Source organism: Culex quinquefasciatus, chromosome 2 (genome assembly GCF_015732765.1).
Source record: "Culex quinquefasciatus strain JHB chromosome 2, VPISU_Cqui_1.0_pri_paternal, whole genome shotgun sequence".
Classification (NCBI taxonomy): Eukaryota; Metazoa; Arthropoda; class Insecta; order Diptera; family Culicidae; genus Culex; species Culex quinquefasciatus.
In genome coordinates this window covers 110771845-110787233 of record NC_051862.1, presented here as the reverse complement: position 1 = coordinate 110787233, position 15389 = coordinate 110771845, and the positions used below count along the sequence as shown (strand labels likewise).

The 15389-nt window shown below is 40.8% G+C and overlaps 1 protein-coding gene across 1 annotated transcript; it reads right to left on the bottom strand.

The window, feature by feature from the left end:
* Positions 1-2264: 2264 nt before the first annotated feature.
* On the bottom strand, positions 2265-6978 carry LOC119767582 (uncharacterized protein K02A2.6-like). Its single transcript, XM_038256487.1, has one exon. It carries the CDS (start codon positions 6731-6733, stop codon positions 2519-2521), a length of 4215 nt encoding a protein of 1404 aa, XP_038112415.1. The 5' UTR covers positions 6734-6978; the 3' UTR covers positions 2265-2518.
* Between the last annotated feature and the right edge of the window lie 8411 nt (positions 6979-15389).

The window sequence follows — 15389 nt, the reverse complement described above, 5'->3', positions numbered from 1 at the left end:
TTATAATTAAATAATGGCATCAGTAGTGCGGTGCCGGTGTGGACGCTCAGTCCTGTTTTTTCGTGTTATTTTCCGTCTCTTTTGTGTCGCTGTTCGAGTGCATGGGGTGATTGGTCATTATAATTAAATAATGGCATCAGTAGTGCGGTGCCTGTGTGGACGCTCAGTCCTGTTTTTTCGTGTTATTTTCCGTCTCTTTTATGTCGCTGTTCGAGTTCATGGGGTGATTGGTCATTATAATTAAATAATGGCATCAGTAGTGCGGTGCCTGTGTGGACGCTCAGTCTTGTTTTTCGTGTTATTTTCCATCTCTTTTGTGTCACTATTTGTGTACATGGGGTGATTGGATTTCTTCTGATTCGTGTTGTTTTCATCTCTTTTGTGTCGCTGTTTGTGTGCATGGGGTGATTGGTCTTCTTCTTCTTCTTGTTTCTTTATTTTTAGTTCGCGCGTTCGTTGGCCAATGAGTTTATTTTTGTTCTCTTTACATAGTTTTCGATAGAAACGATCCGAATTCTTTTTTTTCTTTTTCGAGACAAGCAAGTCGTATTGCTGGAGTAAGTCCTTTCTATATCATCGATGATCGGAAGGCACGCCGACGAATATGTTTTAAGGCTTATGATATAAAATCATTTTAATGAATAAAGCCCTTCTTACATCACCGTTGATCGGAAGGCACGCCGACGAAGAATTTCTGGAGGATCGCGGTCGAATTAATATTATATTTAAAATTCTAGATAGCTATCTTTCGGATTCGATTGTGAGTAGCGGGACTTCGCGGTTACTATGCAACGTATTTTTGGAGTCTTTTTATATTTTAAATTTATAAGTCCTTCTTTTATCATCGTTGATAGGAAGGCACGCCGCCGGTTAAGTTCGTTTAAGTTATTGTTTTAATTTCATTACAATCGGTTACGTGGTGTCCTGTTTTCTTTTCGTTTATATTCGTTGATCTTAATAATTTATTCCAACTGGCAGCTTTAGTATTAACTCATCTACTATTTTTGACATTTGCTCGCGTTATCTTAATTGTACCAACAGTAAAAATATACTGATAAGTCCAGCCCATAGCACTACCGCTCGGTTGGCACGCGTTCGATTAAAACAAACTTTTAAATAATCAATTATTTATCTTTCCGCAGCCGGCTGCCTAAGATTTAAAATTTCAACCGATAAACAAAATGCTCATGGTCACATCACTGCCACTCGTGAATCCTGACCTCATACCCATCTACTAACCCCTCAAAACTCATGTGATACTTTGTCGGAGAAGCAGTCGATTGGGCGGTCTCTATCACTCAAGTATCGGACTAACATTCCCATCCACTTCCCCGTGACCCTACCACTGGTCGTGGCCGGCGCCGGTATTGATCAGCATGATAGGGGCCTTTGAGAAGTTGCGAAGCGAGGAAAGATAGCTCCCACTTATCTTCCACGGCTCGTGGATGTAACTTCTGGAGGTCCTGGTCAATAACGGAGTAGCAACTGCGGGTGGGCACCTATGCTTATGCTATTCTCGTACTGCAGAATTCTGCGATTCTGCACAAAAACGGCAGCAGAGCGTTCCCGTACTTTTCTGCAACAAAAGTAACTTTTCTCTCAGGCAGAACTTCTGCAATGAGAGAGGTAGAAGTTGCAGCAAAACCGTTCCTGTACTTTTCTGCAAGCTCTCTCTTCTCTTTTTTGTTGAAAAGTTACTGCAATTTGGGGTGATGGATGTTGAGTACACACTTACATAAAATTTGCAAGTTGGGTGAAATCAAGCATTTTATTATTAGTTGTAATAATAAATGATTTTGGGGTAGTTTTGTTTAGGTCTGGTTTTATTGAGAACGATTTTTTTATGTTAACGATTTCAGGTTTAGTTCATTCATGTAAATGATAAAGCGATTTTTGTTAGTGTAATTATTTTTACCTGAAAAAATGATAACTTATGCCATAGTATTACAGCACGGCTAGCACCTCAACAAAAAAATTGTACTATAAAAACATTTTTTTTGTTACTTTTAAAAGACACATATCTTTCGAGTTTAATTATTTCAAATAAATATTTGTTTAGGAATATTTTTTGATCTTAAATTGATTTTGAATATACTAAATATGTGTGTTAACATAATAGGTAACCCGGGCAGACGGTAATAACAAAATCAATAATATTTCAATAACAAATCCTGTTAAAATAACAAAAAGTGTTATTATTTTATCCTGAAGTTCAACATAAAGAAGAACAAATAATAACAGTTTCTGATAAAATAACAAAATTTGGTATTTGTTGTGTACCCGGGGGCGCGAACCAAACGAGCGGCCACAAAGTCGCAAGAATAAACTAGACTTAAGCTTAACAAATAGAACACGTTTATTCTGTAACAGCGACTAACAGTAATGATATGCAGAAAACTAAAAGTACAATTGCATCTCCGATCGCGCCTCTCTCGACCTGGGTGCTACCAAGGAGCACAGCGAGTCGCGAAATTGTTGGAACGGCTGGTGGTTCTGTGGGAACCCAACATCTCCCCCTTTAAGCCCAGAGTCCCGGGGTGTAGCGATCCGGAGCTCTGCGGTCTCGTTCAGAACGGCGCGGGAAAGGTCGATCGTCTCCAGGTAGAACCGGTGAATCTCCGCTCGGCAGTGGCTGCGTCTCGATCTCGAAGTTGTCCAGCAGGATGTCCAGCGGAAGTGTGCCAGGTTGAACTTCCGCCGATGTTGCGTTAGCGACGCGACGGCGTCGTATCTGGTTGGTGTGCACCTTGATTGGACGGTTGGATCCTTCGAGCTTGATGACGTAGTTCACCGCGCCGACCTTCTCGATTACTTGCCCTGGTGCCCACGTGAAATCGTTGCGACGGAACACGTGTGCGAAGATCAGGTCACCGGGCGCGAAACACCTTTCCACAGCTCCATGTTTCCGGTCGTAGTCAGCGTTCTGCTTCTCGTTCGCAGGAGTGGGCTTCGGCGGCATGGAGGGAGCTCGTAGTAGATCGAATGTTGATTTAGGCCGACGACTCAGCATCAGCTCCGCAGGAGATTTACCACCGGGTGCTTGCGGGTTCGCAGTCGACCGGTACGCTTGAAGAAAAACTTGCAGAGTTTCCTCCAAATCCTCCCCCTCGTTGATCTTTTTGAGAACTCGCTTCAGCGTGTCGACGAAGCGCTCAGCTTGACCGTTGGACGCCGGATGGTATGGAGCGGTCGTCACGTGCTGAATTCCGTTCTGCTTCAGGAACGTTCGGAACTCAGCGCTCGTAAACTGCGGACCGTTGTCCGAAACGAGAAAGTCCATACGACCAAAGCGAGCGATGCACTGCCGCAGCAGCTTGAGAGTCGCCTTGGTGGAAGACGATGGGGTTGCGAAAATCTCCGGCCACTTTGAGTACGCATCCACTACGACGAAGAAGAAAACTCCATTCATCGGGCCAGCGTAATCGATGTGGACCCGCTCCCAAGTGCCGTTCGGGGTCGGCCAGGACTGGAGCGGTGCCTTGGTTGGAAGCTTGGCTGCAGCGGCGCACTTTGGGCAAGCGCGCACAAGGTCTTCGATGTCCGCGTCGATTCGAGGCCAGAACACGTAACAGCGCGCAAGCGACTTCATGCGCACAATTCCGGGATGCGCTTTGTGCAGCTGCTTTAGAATGCGCTTGCGGTACACTTCCGGAACGACGACGCGCTCACCCAGGAGAAGACATCCTTCGACCACGCTGAGAGCAAAACGGCGGCAGAAGAAAAGTTTCGCTTCGGGTTCAGCGATCATCGTGGAAGACTCGGGCCAGCCTTCGTGGTGGTACTTGATGACCGCTTGCAACGACTTCGACTCCTTCGTAGCCTTCCGGATCAGGGCGTGTGTGACCGGAAAGTTGCTGACCGACGAGTCGATAAAAACTTCGAGTTCGTCATCCAACGAGATTGCGGCGATCACGAAGTCTTCGTCGTCTTCTCTGCTGTGCTGGCTAATGAGACGGGAGAGCACGTCCGCATAGCCAAACTGATCCGTAGCGATGTACTCGATACGGAAGTCGTAGGTGAGCAGTATGATGGCCCAACGCTGCAGTCGGTTCGCCGAGTGGACTGGAATGCCCTTGTGCGAGCCAAAGATTGAGAGAAGGGGCTTGTGATCGGTCTGCAGGGTAAAGTGTCTGCCATAGATCATGGAGTGGAACTTCATGACACCGAACACGAGTGCGAGACCTTCCTTCTCGATCTGTCCGTAGTTCTTCTCGGCGGGGGTGAGCGAACGGCTACGATGCTGCACGACCTTGATGGCTCCTGTTGGCAGGCGATGCATCAGGCAGGCACCGATTCCGGTGTTGGACGCGTCGGCAGCAACGATGATCTCGTGGCGAGGATCAAAGTGCGTCAACAGGAGATCTGACGACAGGAGGCGCTTGAATTCTTCAAACGCGCGTTGGCAATCCTTGGTCCAGTTCCACTGTGCGTTGGCCTTTAGCAGCTGGTCCATCGGATGGCGCAAACGGTGCATCTCCGAAACGAACTTGGCGTAGTAGTTCACTGCGCCGAGGTACGAGCGCAGCTCTGAAACGTTCTTCGGAGGCGGCATCGTGGAGATCGCTTGGAGCTTGGCCGGATCGGGGCGGATACCTGAACTGTTGACTACGTGGCCCAGGTACTTGATCTCGTCCATGAAGAAACGACACTTGGAGAGCTGGAGGTGGAAACCGTAGTCGCGGATGCGCTCGAGCACCGCGTGCAGGTTGTGTAGATGCTCTTCCTCAGTGGCCCCGCCAACCAGAATGTCGTCCAAATAGACGCGAACTCCGGTCAGGCCAGCGGTCATGGAGTCCATGATCTTCTGGAAAGCGCCCGTGGCTGGACGCACGCCCGGTGCCAAACGGTTGAACTTGAAGAGCCCCCGGTGCGTGTTGACCGTGAGGAGGTTCTTCGAATCTTCGTCCATTTCGATCTGTAAGTAGGCGTTGGAGAGATCAATTATGCTGAAATGGCGCATTCCAGCAAGGGATGCGAAGATGTCGTCCGGCACTGGCAGCGGGTAATCGTTCGGCTGGAGCGCGTTGTTGAGCCCGGTGGAGTAATCTCCACAGATCCGGATGCTGCCGTTCGCCTTCCGTACAGCCACAATCGGCGCGGCCCAGTCGGAGTGCTCGACGAACGAGATGATCCCCAGGTTCTCCAAACGCCTCAGCTCGTCCTGCAGCGGTTCGTAGGCGGTCTGCGCGACTGGCCGGCGCGGCACGTACACGGGCTGTTGATTCGGCTTCAGAAACAGCTTCACCTTCGTTTTCGTGCAGAGGCCCAGAGTGTCCAGAAAGACCTCCGGAAACTTGCGCTGCAGCTGGTGAACTTGATCCAGAACGCCGTCCGCGACAGTCACCCGGTTGCACACCGAAGATAGCGGGACAGACCACAAGTCGAAAGCGTCGATCAGGTCCAACCCGAGCAGGTTCAGGTTGCTGTTGGGTGCGACGTAACAGACGGTTGAGCGGCAGGAATCCTGCAGCGTCACGCTGCACTCGAACTCTGCCTCCAGCTTGACGTGGCCTCCAGACGCGCTAGTAGCTTCGTGACTTGTCGGGCGAGTTGCGGGAGATCCAAGAGCCAACCAATTATCGCGGCTGATCACCGTGATGTCCGAGGCCGTGTCGATTTGGAGCTTGATCGGCTTACCGTTGATCAGGATGCTGACAAACTTCCTTCTGCGACGGGCGCTGGTCTGGTCGCTCGAGACCTCCTTCACGCTGGAACGCTGCGGTTTCCCGGACGGCCTCGCGAACGCGCAGTAGCCGTCTTTGTGCCCGATTTGTTTACACTCTTTGCAGACGTGTTTTACAAAAGGGCAGGCCTCCGTGTAGTGTACACCGCCACACAGCCAGCAAGGGGATTTTGGCGTCTTCCTAGCGTCTGACTTCTGTTTTTGTTGTGGTTTGTCTTGCCGTTTCTGGTTTGACTTGCCACGATACTTGTCAGAAAGAGAGTTGACAACAGAAGTGGAGGAGTGTGCGGCGTTCTCGATCAGAGCTGTGTCCTGCTTAAGGTTGAGGAGCCGCTGACATTCGGTTGCGAGGGTGTCGACCGTAAGTGTAGCAGCATCCGTCTCGAGTTTGGACAGCAGTCTGGTGCGAATTTCGGAGTCCCGGTGCGAGCGTAGTCCGCAAACGAAGATCAGCGCCTTGAACTCGTTCTCCTTCAGGCTGCTCAGCTTGAAGTCCTCGCAGAGTCGATTCACCGCGCCAGCGTAGGCGATGAAGTCATCCGACTCCGGCTTGATGAACTGCAGGCACTTGCAGCGCTTGTTGAACAGGGATGTTCGGCGAGAAAAAATCTCCTTCAGCTTCGTCACGGACTCCTCGAAGTCGTTATCCTTCGGCTTTTTCGGCAGGATGAAGTTGGCGTATCTGCTGTGCGCCCGAGTGTCCAGCTTCCGCAGTAAAAGTCTCACCTTGCTGGCATCATCGAGCTTGCAAGCATCCTGCGAGAAAGTGTCCGCGTACCGCGAGTACCAGACGTCGAACAGGCCGTCATCGCTGTCCGGATCGTAATGAAACTCGACCATCGTGTTGGCCAACGACTCGAGTAGGAACTCCTTGTTGTCGTTGGTGTTGGCGTTGAGCTTCGGTGGCGCGATGATAGGCTTGGCCGTGACGGTCTTCACGAGGTCTTGAAGCGCCTTCTGCTGGGCTTGCTGCTCCTTCTGGAGGTCCTGGTTCTGGAGGCAGACCTCGGTCAGCTTCTCCAGGAGGCTCTTCAGATCCGGGTCGCTCATTGTCCGGTTGAGGTTAGGTTCGGCGGGTAACGTAGAGCCGGGTTCTTTTCCGCAAATTCCACGGGTTGCACAGGACACCAGAAATTTGCAGCGTCCTCGTCGCCAAAAATGTTGTGTACCCGGGGGCGCGAACCAAACGAGCGGCCACAAAGTCGCAAGAATAAACTAGACTTAAACTTAACAAATAGAACACGTTTATTCTGTAACAGCGACTAACAGTAATGATATGCAGAAAACTAAAAGTACAATTGGTGGTTCTGTGGGAACCCAACAATATTATATTGAAAATGTTTAATAACACGCTAATAAGAGGAAATGTTATAAATTTCAAAAAATCTCCTAATAACAAAATTTGTTATTCGTTCGGTATACTGACTTAGGAATAAAATTACCATAAATCGCACAAATGGAAAAGTTTCTAAGTGTCCATAACACAATCTGTTATTATTTTTCTTTTGTTAAATATGTTTAGATCTTTGGGATAAATTTGTCTAATTTCGTCGGGGTCATTATTTTGGCCATGAAATGGGGTCCTTAAGCTAAAATTATTCTAAAAAGTTGAAATTTTGGAAGCTGATAATTTTTAATTATTTGATATACCCCTAAGGGACTTTACTAAAATTGGCTACAAATATGGGATAATTTTGACCAATTTCGTCGAGGTCATTATTTTGGTCATGAAATGGGGTCCTTAAGCTAAAATTATTCTAAAAGGTTGAAATTTTGAAAGTTGATATTTTCAATTATTTGATATACCCCCTAAGGGATTTTACTAAAATTGGCTAGAACTATGAAATAATTTTGACCAATTTCGTCAGGGTCATTATTTTGGCCATGAAATGGGGTCCTTAAGCTAAAATTATTCTAAAAAGTTGTAATTTTAAAAGTTGATTTTTCTAATTATTTGATATACCCCTAAAGGACTTTGTTTAAAATGGTTAGAACTATGGGATAATTTTGACCAATTTCGTCAGGGTCATTATTTTGGCCATGAAATGGGGTCCTTAAGCTAAAATTATTCTAAAAGTTGTAATTTTGAAAGTTGATTTTTTTAATTATTTGATATACCCCTGAAGGACTTTGTTTAAAATGGTTAGAACTATGGGATAATTTTGACCAATTTCGTCAGGGTCATTATTTTGGCCATGAAATGGGGTCCTTAAGCTAAAATTATTCTAAAAAGTTGAAATTTTGAGAGTTGATTTTTTTAACTATTTGATATACCCCCTAAGGGACTTTACTAAAATTGGCTACAAATATGGGATAATTTTGACCAATTTCGTCGAGGTCATTATTTTGGTCATGAAATGGGGTCCTTAAGCTAAAATTATTCTAAAAGGTTGAAATTTTGAAAGTTGATATTTTCAATTATTTGATATACCCCCTAAGGGATTTTACTAAAATTGGCTAGAACTATGAAATAATTTTGACCAATTTCGTCAGGGTCATTATTTTGGCCATGAAATGGGGTCCTTAAGCTAAAATTATTCTAAAAAGTTGTAATTTTAAAAGTTGATTTTTCTAATTATTTGATATACCCCCTAAAGGACTTTGTTTAAAATGGTTAGAACTATGGGATAATTTTGACCAATTTCGTCAGGGTCATTATTTTGGCCATGAAATGGGGTCCTTAAGCTAAAATTATTCTAAAAAGTTGTAATTTTGAAAGTTGATTTTTTTAATTATTTGATATACCCCCTGAAGGACTTTGTTTAAAATGGTTAGAACTATGGGATAATTTTGACCAATTTCGTCAGGGTCATTATTTTGGCCATGAAATGGGGTCCTTAAGCTAAAATTATTCTAAAAAGTTGAAATTTTGAGAGTTGATTTTTTTAACTATTTGATATACCCCCTAAGGGACTTTACTAAAATTGGCTACAAATATGGGATAATTTTGACCAATTTCGTCGAGGTCATTATTTTGGTCATGAAATGGGGTCCTTAAGCTAAAATTATTCTAAAAGGTTGAAATTTTGAAAGTTGATATTTTCAATTATTTGATATACCCCCTAAGGGATTTTACTAAAATTGGCTAGAACTATGAAATAATTTTGACCAATTTCGTCAGGGTCATTATTTTGGCCATGAAATGGGGTCCTTAAGCTAAAATTATTCTAAAAAGTTGTAATTTTAAAAGTTGATTTTTCTAATTATTTGATATACCCCCTAAAGGACTTTGTTTAAAATGGTTAGAACTATGGGATAATTTTGACCAATTTCGTCAGGGTCATTATTTTGGCCATGAAATGGGGTCCTTAAGCTAAAATTATTCTAAAAAGTTGTAATTTTGAAAGTTGATTTTTTTTTAATTTTTTTTTTAATTATTTGATATACCCCCTGAAGGACTTTGTTTAAAATGGTTAGAACTATGGGATAATTTTGACCAATTTCGTCAGGGTCATTATTTTGGCCATGAAATGGGGTCCTTAAGCTAAAATTATTCTAAAAGTTGAAATTTTGAGAGTTGATTTTTTAACTATTTGATATACCCCTAAGGGACTTTACTAAAATTGGCTACAAATATGGGATAATTTTGACCAATTTCGTCGAGGTCATTATTTTGGTCATGAAATGGGGTCCTTAAGCTAAAATTATTCTAAAAGTTGAAATTTTCAAAGTTGATATTTTCAATTATTTGATATACCCCCTAAGGGATTTTACTAAAATTGGCTAGAACTATGAAATAATTTTGACCAATTTCGTCTGGGTCATTATTTTGGCCATGAAATGGGGTCCTTAAGCTAAAATTATTCTAAAAAGTTGAAATTTTAAAAGTTGATTTTTCTAATTATTTGATATACCCCTAAAGGACTTTGTTTAAAATGGTTAGAACTATGGGATAATTTCGACCAATTTCGTCTGGGTCATTATTTTGGCCATGAAATGGGGTCCTTAAGCTAATTATTCTATTCTAATTATTTGATATACCCTTAAGGACTTTGTTTAAAATGGTTAGAACTATGGAATAATTATGACTAATTTCGTCGGGTTCATTATTTTGGCCATGAAATGGGGTCCTTAAGCTAAAATTATTCTAAAAAGTTGTAATTTTGAAAGTTGATTTTTTTTTATTATTTGATATACACCCTAAGGGATTTTACTAAAATTGGCTAGAACTATGATATAATTTTGACCAATTTCATCGGGGTCATTTATTTCACCATGAAATGGGGTTTCAAGCTAAAATTAATCCGATAAAATTAACTTTTGAGAGTTAATTTTTTGTTATTTTGTTATATTCCCTAACGGAATTGATTTATTTATTGAGAATTTTTGAAGTGTGAATAACAAAAACTGTTATTATTTTCACCGAGCCAGGAAGTCGGAGCTGACGTTGAAGTTCGAGCTGGAGTGAGACCTCGGAGACTGCATCGGATTCAGCAAATTTTCAGCAACTTTTACTTGGAGTCGGAGTCTCTGAAGTCGGGTATTTTGGAGAGCTGAAGTCGTCGTTGACGTCATATCCTGCTTCCAGAGTCGGAGTTGTCTTCAAGTATGGATTCAAAGTCGCTTGGAGGTACCCAACTCTGCAGCCCTGACTAGTACAGAGGAGTTATGGCAACTGCAGGTTTATTTGCAAATTACAAATAAACCAAAACAATAACTTTTTTTGTTATGGAGACAAACCAGTTCAATAACATTTTTTGTTATTATGCTGCTCCACCTCTCCGCACAAAATAACAAATCTTGTTATTCCTTCATGATTCCTTCTGTGTTATTGGTTTGTTATTGCAATAACAACACAATAACAGTTTAAGTTATTCTTCGAACAAATCTTTGTTATTGATTTTTGTTATTTTAACAACTAATCCGATCATCCCAATAACATATTTCGATCTTCTCACAATATCAAAAACTGACCTTCCCAAGTTATTTCCGTCTGCTCGGGTAGGAGGTATATCAAATAATTAAAAAAATCAACTTTCAAAATTTCAACTTTTTAGAATAATTTTAGCTTAAGGACCCCATTTCATGCCCAAAATAATGACCCCGACGAAATTGGTCAAAATTATCCCATAGTTCTAACCATTTTAAACTAAGTCCTTTAGGGGGTATATCAAATAATTAAAAAAATCAACTTTCAAAATTTCAACTTTTTAGAACAATTTTAGCTTAAGGACCCCATTTCATGGCCAAAATAATGACCCTGACGAAATTGGTCAAAATTATCCCATAGTTCTAACCATTCTAAACTATGTCCTTTAGGGGGTATATCAAATAATTAAAAAAATCAAATTTCAAAATTTCAACTTTTTAGAATAATTTTAGCTTAAGGACCCCATTTCATGACCAAAATAATGATCCCGACGAAATTGGTAAAAATTATCCCATAGTTCTAGCCAATTTTAACAAAGTCCCTTAGGGGGTATATCAAATGATTAAAAAAATCAACTTTCAAAATTTCAACTTTTAGAATAGTTTTAGCTTAAGGACCCCATTTCATGACCAAAATAATGACCCGACGAAATTGGTCAAAATTATCTCATAGTTCTAGCCAATTTTAACAAAGTCCCTTAGGGGTATATCAAATAATTAAAAATCAGCTTTCAAAATTTCAACTTTTAGAATAATTTTAGCTTAAGGACCCCATTTCATGGCCAAAATAATGACCCTGACGAAATTGGTCAAAATTATCCCATAGTTCTAGCCAATTTTAACAAAGTCCCTTAGGGGTATATCAAATAATTTAAAAATCAACTTTCAAAATTTCAACTTTTAGAATAATTTTAGCTTAAGGACCCCATTTCATGGCCAAAATAATGACCCTGACGAAATTGGTCAAAATTATCCCATAGTTCTAGCCAATTTTAGCAAAGTCCCTTAGGGGTATATCAAATAATTTAAAAATCAACTTCCAAAATTTCAACTTTTAGAATAGTTTTAGCTTAAGGACCCCATTTCATGGCCAAAATATTGACCCCGACGAAATTAGACAAAATTATCCCAAAGATCTAAACATATTTAACAAAAGAAAAATAATAGCAGATTGTGTTATGGACACTTAGAAACTTTTCCATTTGTGCGATTTATGGTAATTTTATTTCTAAGTCAGTATACCGAACGAATAACAAATTTTGTTATTAGGAGAGTTTTTGGAATGTATAACATTTCCTCTTATTAGCGTGTTATTAAACATTTTTAATATAATATCACTTCAATACCAAATTTTGTTATTTTATCAGAAACTGTTATTATTTTTTCTTCTTGAAGTTGAACTTCATGATAAAATAATAACACTTTTTGTTATTTTAACAGGATTTGTTATTGAAATATTATTAATTTTGTTATTACCGTCTGCCCGGGTAAGGGATTTTACTAAAATTGGCTAGAACTATGAAATAATTTTGACCAATTTCATCGGGGTCATTATTTCACCATGAAATGGGAATTGATTTATTTATTGAGAATTTTTGAAGTGTGAATAACAAAAACTGTTATTATTTTCACAGAGCCAGGAAGTCGGAGCTGACGTTGAAGTTCGAGCTGGAGTGTGACCTCGGAGACTGCATCGGATTCATCTAATTTTCAGCAACTTTTACTTGGAGTCGGAATCTGTGAAGTCGGGTATTTTGGAGAGCTAAAGTCGTCGTTGACGTCATATCCTGCATCCAGAGTCGGAGTTGTCTTCAAAGTATGGATTCAAAGTCGCTTGGAGGTACCCGACTCTGCAGCCCTGACTAGTACAGAGGAGTTATGGCAACTGCAGGTTTATTTGCAAATTACAAATAAACCAAAACAATAACTTTTTTTGTTATGCAGACATACCAGTTCAATAACATTTTTTGTTATTTTGCTGCTCCACCTCTCCGCACAAAATAACAAATCTTGTTATTCCTTCATGATTCCTTCTGTGTTATTGGTTTGTTATTGCAATAACAACATAATAACAGTTTAAGTTATTCTTCGAACAAATCTTTGTTATTGATTTTTGTTATTTTAACAACTAATCCGATCATCCCAATAACATATTTCGATCTTCTCACAATATCAAAAACTGACTTTCCCAAGTTATTTCCGTCTGCTCGGGTTAAGATGAACCCGGGCAGACGGTAATAACAAAATTCATGTCATTTCAATAACAAATTTTGTTAAAATAACAGAAACTGTTATTGAATATTCTTGTAAATAATTTTTGGAAGAAAAAATAATAACAGTTTCTGTTATTTTAACAAAAAATGTTATTGGGATGGTATTCAATTGGAAAAGTGGAATAAGACAATAATAACAGTTTAAGTTATGTTTTTCCATTTTATTCCATGATAACAAGAACCGTTATTGATATGATATTCCATTGCAAATGTTAAATAAGATGATAATAACAGTTTAAGTTATGTTTCTTCATTTAATTGCATAATAACAGGAACTGTTATTAGTTTGATATTCCATTGTAAATGAGGAATTAGACGATAATAACAGTTTAAGTTATGTTTTTCATATTCCCGAGCAGGAATATGAATTTGTTATTTGTAACAAAATAATTACTGAATCCGTTTAATGAAAAAATGGGAAGTATCAGATTGAATTAGAAGATGTACAATAACATTAAAATCATATTTTACAACTTTTTTTGGACTTTGCCCATTTTTTTAATCTGCCTAGTTAAGTAAAATATTTTAGAATTAGGTATTTGGAGATCCCATTTTCCATCCATTAGGTGCTTTGGACATGATTTGCCAATGATTATCAAATATTCTGCACCGTGTATTTTAAACCCTATACACTGAAAACCCGTTGGTTTGACACCACTTGTTGTTAAAAAAAGGGGTCACTTTTTAGTCTGACACCCTCTTTACATAAGCTTACACTTACTGCCAAACATTTGGTTTGACAGTAACTGTGAGTTCCGTGTTAAAAAGTGACAGCTCGTCACTTTCAACGCTGTAAAAACTAAAAAATGTCAAACGAAAAAGTGACCAACCACCGAGGGTACTCTCAGTTTTGAGGCAAGACAGTGGAAAAAACAAACGAGTTTAAACACACATAAAATTAAGGTGAAATCGGATCAACATATATTTGGGCTTCTTCTTCATAATCATCATTAAAATCATCAATCATTTGCAGTGCGTTTGCATTGGTAAGACCGTCACCATCATAATACATGGCAATATTTACAAACTAAGATCAAACACAAATTTATTTGTTTTGTTTGATAATAAATGTCAACATTTCCCAAAAGATGAATTCGTCCAGCAGTGTTCTTTCGAAAATACAATTGAACAGTTTAAGGTAAAATCGGCTCAGATCAGTTTCTGAATCTGATTTATTTCATTTTTTTTTTGTATATGAATCGAATCTAGATTATTCAAGATGATTTTTAGTACATTTTTTTGAATATTTTATTTTATTTTTACTAATAACCGTATATAACTTTGGAACTAAGTAGAGTGTATCAGATCGGATTGTATTTAAAACTTCTTTTTGAAAGCGAAACCTATCAGCTTTAGATGATCCCCGACGTGGAATGTCTCGATCGTGCTGATATCATGCTGCCGACCTGCCGCCCTGACCGCGTTCCGTTGAGCCATAGCGAAAACAGCACCTTCGCACAATTATGCTGAACAACATTTCTGCGAGATTCCGACCAGGACCAGAACAGGAATGGGAATCTCCTCGTTCTTGTTTGTTCGAGAATTTCCGCGCACGAGATCCTTGGCTTTGTTCTTCTTGGATAACGTTTCAACGAAAAACTCGACGACTACCTGTGAATGGGGGTTGGAAATTAACATTTTATTAGCGAAAGTTTGGACCGGATTGACGGAACATTTGATGCTCACCTACCCTTACTCCAGCAGCACACCGACAGACTTGCTTTGAAACCAGGTCCGCCGGATAACTTTTGTTCGATCCGAGTTTGACCCGAGCAATCATGCGCTACTCTTCGGCTTCTAGTTTGGCCAGCTGCAGGTGTCACATCTAGAAATGTTGTGCATGGTGGACAGAAGCAGGATGGTGGCCGGTTTTTCTTGCGACAGTTCCATGCAGAACGTTTCCGGCAAGCTCAGGCACCTTGATTCTGATGAATCGTAACTGCTGGAGGAGGAGGACGAGGAGCAGGTAATGAAATTCTGTTGCTAGAATTGGTTACGGTTTGGGTGCTAGGATTTGTTCTGAGGCGGCCGGCGGCTGCTTTCTCCGCTCATTGTGCAGCATCATCTTCAGGTTTGGAGGAGGTCAACATCGCGCTGCTTGTGTCTAACGGGATGAGCGGCAGCGACGTAATCATCACCGGAAGCGCACCGTGATCCGGCGCTAGCTAACTTGTCCGATCTGCCTGTAGAATCGTCGCCAGGCCACGAAAAACTTCAGCACAAACCCGTCTAGGATAGAAGAATAACCGCAAATTTCGTTTGATTTCGCAACTCGCGGTTTGATTGACTGAAAAGTTTTGTTTTGTTTTGATCGCGTTTTCCTGAAAAGATGACATGGAATGTTGCGAGCGACAGCAGCAGTTTCAGTGATGCCAAGCCGAGGGTGAACTAAATTACGCCAGATAGGATTATTCTAAAATTCAAGCAAAACATTGTAAATGGACCAAAGTCAAACAAGTAAACATACAGCTTTTTTGTTGCAAACGATCCTGAGAACCTTTAACTAACGCTACACCTAGATAAAACATATCACTTATGTGTGAAAAAAAATAGAATTTTTCAAA

Excerpts from the sequence above, each read along its gene's own strand:
- LOC119767582 (XM_038256487.1), bottom strand. The coding sequence starts at position 6,733 with ATGAGCGACCCGGATCTGAAGAGCCTCCTGGAGAAGCTGACCGAGGTC.